Source organism: Arvicanthis niloticus, unplaced genomic scaffold, assembly GCF_011762505.2.
Source record: "Arvicanthis niloticus isolate mArvNil1 unplaced genomic scaffold, mArvNil1.pat.X pat_scaffold_587_arrow_ctg1, whole genome shotgun sequence".
Taxonomy (NCBI): Eukaryota; Metazoa; Chordata; class Mammalia; order Rodentia; family Muridae; genus Arvicanthis; species Arvicanthis niloticus.
This window is the reverse complement of record NW_023046209.1, coordinates 48,542-56,605: the sequence shown is the minus strand read 5'-3', so window position 1 is coordinate 56,605 and position 8,064 is coordinate 48,542. Positions and strand designations below refer to the sequence as shown.

The following is an 8,064-nucleotide window of genomic DNA, read 5'->3' as shown; positions in this document are numbered from 1 at the left end:
TTCAATTAATCCTTTCCACTGTGTTCTATTCATTGAGTTAACACTTATTTCAATTTCTTTGACAACAGAAACTGTCTCAGTTTTTTTTTTTGTGTGTGTGTGTGTGGAACAGTTTTGGATCAACTGTAATTATAGGTGCAGCCTACTCTGTTCATGCTTATTGAAAAGGAGAATGGTAGGTCTCTGATGACTGGGATTTTCTCACAGAGGCTGCTTGGTTGGATTTTCTAGAGATCTTAAAGCCACTGAGATATGGAGTTCCAAAGAAGGATTGAAAGAAAAGGCCAAAAGTACTGCCAGCACTCTCAGGACATGGACAGCTCCACCATTCTACTGCTTTGAAATTTTGATCTTCTCTGGTTTAACATAATGATTTTAAAAGAACTTTGTTAATTTTCCCAGGTCAGAGCATCAGGAATGGCATGAGAATAAGACCAGTGACTGACATTTCCATGGAGATCATGATGTACAGGAAGCACTTGTAAATTTGACGTGTATATCTTTCACATCTAGGGTCTGACACTGGCACATGATTGCTCACATGTTTTAGGGAATGTGACTGCATTTTATCTCAGAGTGCTCACGAGTGCCCGTGTGTTTATGTGGGCATGGGCATGTGTGTGCACAATCTAACTGTGGGTGAAACCTGAAACAGCATAAATTCTGAGTTCAAACTTACCAGCATTTTAGGTGGAACTATGAAAACAATATTTACCTTAGCAATAAATGGTAAAGAGAATGACCAAATGAAATAACTCTGTGAGTGTCTAATGCATGAGTATTCTTTCCTCAGAAAAGGCTCTTTCCATTTTGTGACATCTTCCCCCTCCAGGTTCACTGAAAATACAGATCTAGCTCATGCTTGACAATGAAGATGATACAAATCAAAACCATGTTAGGCATTGCCCATATAGATGGACATTAGAAGTAATTGAAAAGAAAACATTTTCTATAATGTATGGAATTTTACTGTAGAGTAAAACTTACACCTGTTAGAGGTTCACAATGAAAAACTTAAGCTCTTAACAGTTTGAGAGGAGTAGAAAATGTGTGAGCTTAGGGATGGATTCTGGATGGCATGAGAGAGAGATGAATTTCTATTAAGTTGGTAAATGTGATGCATATGTGCACATTCATGTTCTTGTTCCTTTTCTGGATCTAGAAGGCAATATGTAACAAAGAAGTTTCTTGCTTTCTCTTTAGACAATTACTATGTGCTTCTACCCAGCATAATATGAATAAAGACCATACACGGTACTGTAGTGCTTACATCAGAAATGCCTTCTTCTCTGAGATAGGCATTGGGATCTCAGCCAACAGCTGCCTTCTCCTCTTCCACACCTTCATGTTCCTTCATGGGCACAGACCAAGACTCACTGACTTGCCCATTGGACTCATGGCCCTCATACACCTAGTGATGCTGTTACTTGCAGCATATATAACTGAAGACTTTTTTGTGTCTTCAGAAGGATGGGATAATATCATGTGTAAACTATTTATTTTCTTGCACAGGTTTTTCAGGAACCTCTCTGTTTGTACCACCTGCCTTTTAAGTGTCTTCCAGGCCATCATCCTCTGCCCTCAAAGCTCTTACTTATCTAAATTCAAACACAAGTCCCCACATCAGCTCTCATGTTTCTTTATTTTACTGAGTTTCTTCTATATATCCACCACCAGCCATATTTTAATAGCAGTTACTGCCACACAAAATCTCACCTCAGTTAATCTTATATATATCACGAAATCTTGCTCTTTTCTACCCATGAGTTCCTTAATGCAACACACCATCTCCACACTGCTGGTTTTCAGGAATGTCTTCCTTATTGGTCTCATGAGCCTCTCGACTTTCTACATGGCAACTCTCTTGTGCAGGCATAAGCATCGGTCCCAGCGTCTTCAGAATTCAAACCTTTCTCCAAAAGCAACTCCAGAGCAAAGAGCTCTCTGGACCATTCTAATGCTTCTGAGCTTCTTCCTGGTGATGTTAACTTTTGACAGTATCCTGTCCTCCTCAAGAACTATATTCCAGGAAAATCCATCTCTTTATTGTGTTCAGATCCTTGTAGCCCATAGCTATGCTGCGATCAGTCCTCTGCTGGTTCTCAGTAATGAAAAACGTGTAACTAATCTGTTGATATCCATGTATGAGAGGATAGTAAAATTTGATTTTCTGTGATGGTAAGTTTTCTTATGGTGAGCCAATGTACTGGCATCAGAGCTATGAAACTTGGAGTAATGTGCATGGTTTGAGGTTAAGTGAAAAGGTGGACTTGTGTCTGTTCTATTTAACTCATGTACTTTTCTATAACTGTAGTGGTGGCAGATTTATATTAAAAAAAATCAAACCACGGACACTGAAGTATTTGAAAGATTTTCCCTTAAATCTCTTCTGAGAAAACCTTAAAGGCAATCTCTCCTGTTACTGCCTGGATGTCTTACAGTTCTCTAAATCTGTGCTGTATCATGACATTTCTCAATATCTGAACTTCCCCATTATCTATTTTTCAAAATTAGATAAACACTTACTATATATAATGACATGATGCTGAAAACACACACATGTTTGCACACACATTTCACTTATGTTCAGGGATTAAAACATCATATATCCCAAAATAAATATTACAAATTTTCAACATTGCAAGATACAAACAACCTAACAGCTTGAGCTGTCTGAATATTGGAACTATAGTAGCTTCTACATGAGTGAACTATTATTTAGTATTCAGAATTGAGGAGACTGTAGCATGTGAACCAATGCTAATGAGGCCAGATGCTACTCTGCAAAGTGAAATTTCAGTCACACAGGAGATATTGTATGAATCTACATATGGAGGGAAGGACCTGAAGGATGCAACATGAATGAAACCCATAATGGTGTTTTATATACTCACAAAATAGGCACTGTGTAAGTTTTGCTGATGGAGCTAGAGTTTCAGTTCAGGAAGGGAGTGCTGTAGATGCATTACTTTCTTACCAGTCTAAGATCATTTGATAAGGCTACCATGAATTAAACCAGGCAGGTTGGAAGGTCTGCAGCAAACCTAAGCTGTACTAATTTCATTTAGAGCCACCAGAATTTTTATACCTTTATCAGAGATAGAATATAATGTCTATTGCCAGGATCAATATATAGTTGCCAGGATACCATGACATTTTCAGGCTATAAATGGTACACAACATTAATGTCTTAGACCAATTGTCCTAAAAGCTTTCAGGCTTTCTTGACTACTAAGGGAACAGAGGCCAGAATGCTTCATTGTTTGAGGGAGTGTGTCAGTCTCTCAGAACGTGGAAGGCACATTGTGCCCCAAGAGCCATGGACTCTATCTTATAAAATCTAGGATGCAGGTTCTTCAAAGAAGCTAGGCCAGGCCAATTTCATGATTCCCTGCAATAAACACACACACACACACACACACACACACACACACACACACACACACACACACACACAAATGGGAAACATGTATCTTTTGTGGTTTTTCTCATAATAGAAATGTGTTCAGGTACTTTAGCCATGCTGCAGAAAATGAATACAAATATAAAGATTCTAAGAGTACCAAACTGCAATTTCTCAACAGTTCAAAAGCTTATGAGAAATTTGTTCCATGCAAGAGGTTGACCATCATTTCTTGATGCTCTGGCTCTTATCTTCTGTTTTCCCATGAAGGATACATGTTCTTCAGTTAATCAGCCTTCTTAGGGAGGAGCTTCTGTACCTTGGAAGGGTTTCCCACCCAGCATAGGAGTACAGTTCTGACCTTCTTGATGAGGTGGTTTATGTACAGTTGAAACTCCAATTGAAAGTGAATGAAACAGAATATTACCTAGCTTGAAACAACTGATTATATACAAAGTTTGGGCTTATTCTTTTTTCTCGGGAAAAAAATCAATTAAAGATAAAACATACCCAGTGATATATTTTTACATCAGTGATTGAGCATCATCAATACTTAATATGTCAGAAGAACAATCTTGTGAAATATTGTGAACTAATATCACCAACATTCTATTACCTAGAAATGTTCTTATATGTCAATATTGACATGTATCTTTCATGGTTGTCATTTCTGTCTTTTTAAACATATTTTTATTGGTTCTTTGTGAATTTCCACCATGTACTTTTTGTATATTTCCTCCAACCTTGCAACCTTCCACATCCCAAAGAAAATAAAATCAGGTAGAATTTTTTAAAAAAGTCTTGTTGTGTAAACTATTGTGTGTCACAATGTATCCTAGAGAATAGAGCTTTTTCACACATTTTTACTTGCAAGTGTTCATTGCCATGAGTCCTTGGTCTGTTCCAAGACCTCTGGGTTCTGCTACACTATCAATACTGTATCCTGACAGGGACTTCTCTCAGATATCTGGTTGTTCACTTTGTTATGAAGATCCTTCAGTTTTGGATCTGTAGGACTGGCCCTTTCACATGCTCCAGCAGATCATATATGGGGTAGATGTTGAGGTAGGCCAACTCAAATGCCTGGATATAGGCCTGGGAGTTGGTGACTTTATTAGGTTGGTCCTCAATTTGTCCAACAAGAGCATGAAGAGTTCTCCATGACTTTAAAAGCTAGCTCATCCAATGTCAGATCCAGTAAGGAACAAGGACAGCTCTCCTGCTCTCATGCCTCCAGGGATAGCACAGTGTGCCTTTGTCTCCAGGTTCAGTTCTACTTTCTTCACAGACAAAGTGAAGGACCTGCTCTCCAGAGTGTTACAGCAGCTGAGGGGCAGTGCTTACACTCCTGGTTGTGTTGGTGGTTGATATGTGGCCAACTCAGCACTGTCCTTCATGAGGGCCTTCAGACTAGGGATATCTGCATAGCTTTTGAGGATAACATGGGCCTGGGACATCAAATAGCCCTCAGCTACCATAGCACAGACTCAGACTTGATCCCCAGATGCAGAGGGTTCCATATATACCCATGGCCTTATGTGGCAACCCAGGCCACTAATAATGATATGTCCCTGCTCAGGGGCATGTCCCTCAGACATCCACGTGATACCCAGCAGCAGCCCAGACCACAAATATCAGTTTGGGCTTTGGTGGTAACTCAGGCCACAGACATTGAAACAGACCTCAGTTGCAGGAGGACCATGAACCTAGGCAATGTTCTTGGTGGCAGCCAGGACCACATCATGGCCTCCTCACATCTGTCTCTTCCTCACTGCTTTGAGTTTCTAGTTCCAGTGCATGGACCCCTCAGGTTTGCTTTCTCTTCCATGTCTCCACAGGTCAGAATTAAGTCTAAGGAGTAAAGTGAGAAAAGTTAGGGTTGTCTATTTGGTACAAACTTTCTGATCTCTCCTGCAGGTGTGAAAAGGGAGCTCACCTAAAGTTTGTGTTCAATGCTCCCAAAATGGCTGTTTTAGGACAGAGTGAGGACTGTGGCAGCTTGTTAACATGATCCACTGAGATGCCTTGTTTCCATACTCCCAAGCTAGAACTTGTGATTCTCCTCAGACACAGACATTACATGCCACAGAGATGCATTAAAGACTCCCTTCACCTCAGCCTCTGCAAGATCTTCTCTTGTACCAAGTCCTCCCATGCCACGTCCATCTGGGTAAGTGCTTTGTACCCAAGTGCAGAATCAGAAGGTGGTCAGGACACAGGAAGTCTCTAGGAGAAGCAGCTTGGTGGTCTTAGGGGGAGTTTCACCATCACAGAGGAGACACTGAGTTCTCTTGGCCTCACAGCACAGAAGACTGTTTTCTGCATGGGAAATGAGCATGTTTTCTTCTTAACGCACTCACTTCCTTACTTTAAAGACTTTAAAATTAATTTAGAATGCACATTTATTCCCATGAACTAAGTCACAATGAATAGCTGGAAAAGCTCTCAAGGTACATACGTTTTACTGACTTACTTATTCCTAAGACAAATCATCAGAGAATCGAAAGGTCTGGAGACCTCACTTTCATTAATCAGTTGTGCATGTATCACTTCAGTACATGCAGCAGAACTGTTTTGATGTAAGTTCTTCTGTTGTGTGATTTATTAGAACTTTAAAAATCTCTGTAAGGAATGGAGGCTGCTGTAGAGGGCAACCTCAGATGACTGCATTTTTCCCTCTAGAGTTTGGTCATGGTCACTATTCTTCCCAATTCAACTTGAAAAATCACAAATTGGTGGAGTCCCCGAGGCTCTGTCAGCCTGGCAGGAACTGTCACAGAGCAACTAGGATGGTGAGGTTGTTAGGACACAAATGACTCAGTCACAGTGAACTGTGCCAGGTTCCCTTCCCTGACTCACTGAGACCAGAACCAGAATGTCCTGAGAAGAGCTGGTTGCCTGTTTTGTCTTTTGTCATGTTCTTCCATGTACTGTGTGCAATGTTTTATAATAAAAAAACTTGAATCTCATTTTGTTTGAGAAATATTTGGACAACGAACCTCACTCTTTCCTGCTGTGTCTACTTGATTTTCAGGTTTTTGCCCAACTTCATCTTTTCATGAACCTTTGTGAAGAGATGGACAGGAAAGAGTCATGCCTCTTGCTGCTGAGGCACCAGCTAAGTGCTTAGAGTGGGAGGCCTGTGGTGAGCCTCAGTCAGAGTGTTCCTCTGACTTTGAGATGTGTGCTGTGGCATACACACCCCACCACAATCCACAAAATAAATACAATGAAAAAATACACCAGAGGTAAGGTAGATAGTCAGATTAATACTTTAAAAATGACATGCTCGCTGTTAAGAGAACTTGATGCTCTTACAGAGGACCCAGGTGCAATTCCCTTCACACAATGGCATCTCAAAACTGTAACTGCAGGACTATAGGATCTAAAACCTACTGAGGTCCTCAGGAAACAGGCATGTGGTACAGACGCATACATGCAGGGAAAAATAACTAACACACATAAAAAATAAACAAATAAATCTCATAAGATTAAATGGAGATTTTCTAAAACAAGATAGCATAGCATCATTAGAAAAAAATTAAAGATTTTTTTAAGATTAGTAGGCTGTGAGTTCTGTGTACAAGTAGAGCTTTAAATAAGTTTAACTGGGTGATTCTCGTTGGATTACCATGCTCTTTATATAATGGGTTTGATTACTTTGATCTCAATTTCAGCAGAAGTCAGAAACAAAACAAAACAAAACAAAATAGGTAGTAGTAGGAGGAGGAAAAGGAAGATGAGGATGAGTAGGATTAGGAGAAGGGGAAATAGCAGCAGCAAACTTTTAAACCTTCATTGCAAAGCTCTGTGAACAATACATTTCCACCGCCTGTAACCAGGGGAACTATTATCTTCATGATATTTTAAAATCCCTGAATTAGGGAAATGGGGACAATCTCATGAAACTATAACTTTAGGGGATGAGGCATTTAAATCATTTGAAAACATTGCTCTTCTGGAGGTGAACATCACAGACACCTCCTTGATCCAGAAGACTGACCGAGAAGGGGACATGCTATCTTGCCATCACTAGTGCCACCTGGCCAGGAGAGACACAGCTGACATTTCTGCAGTTATGCTGATGTCTGCTAATATTGCACCACACTTTTGTCAACCAGACATGCAAAGCAAACATTTGTGGTGTAAACATCTTTAAATGATCTATGATGGGAAGAAATGTAAACAATAACTTCTAGACTGGTCATTTCATGAGGAGCAGTCTGGTAAAGATGAACCCCTCAGCAAACCATGGGGATCCTCTGGCATGTCCTCTCCCAGCTGAGTCTTCTCTGCTCACACCAGTTCAGCAGAGCATGGCCTCAGAAGTCAGGGACAGAAGCTGTCCACACTTAGCAATGCTGTTTAAGACACATCCCTCAATCAGACAAGTTAAGGATAACTGCCCTGTGAGTGTCCTGAGAAAACTTCTTCTGGTATGAATCCATATCTCTTGTTACACAATGAATACAGAGGTTTATTCACAGATACCTGACACTCTGTGTATTAAGAAATAAATCACAAAAATGGTGACCCAGTTTTGAGAGTGTTGGTTTCCTGTGAGAGTCAGAGGAGGAAACAGGCTGATGGACAGATCAGGGAAATGATATAGTCAAGGATGAAGAAGTCACCTATAAAAATCAGAACCCTCTTTTATTACA

At 40.2% G+C, this 8,064-nt stretch overlaps 1 protein-coding gene across 1 annotated transcript; it reads left to right on the top strand.

Annotated features, from left to right (window-relative positions):
- Positions 1-1,234: 1,234 nt before the first annotated feature.
- LOC117702221 (vomeronasal type-1 receptor 52-like) lies at positions 1,235-2,176 on the top strand. The gene has a single exon (XM_034493471.1). It carries the CDS (start codon positions 1,235-1,237, stop codon positions 2,174-2,176), a length of 942 nt encoding a protein of 313 aa, XP_034349362.1.
- Positions 2,177-8,064: the final 5,888 nt, after the last annotated feature.

Coding starts and splice junctions, on each gene's coding strand:
- LOC117702221 (XM_034493471.1), top strand. CDS start 1,235: ATGAATAAAGACCATACACGGTACTGTAGTGCTTACATCAGAAATGCC.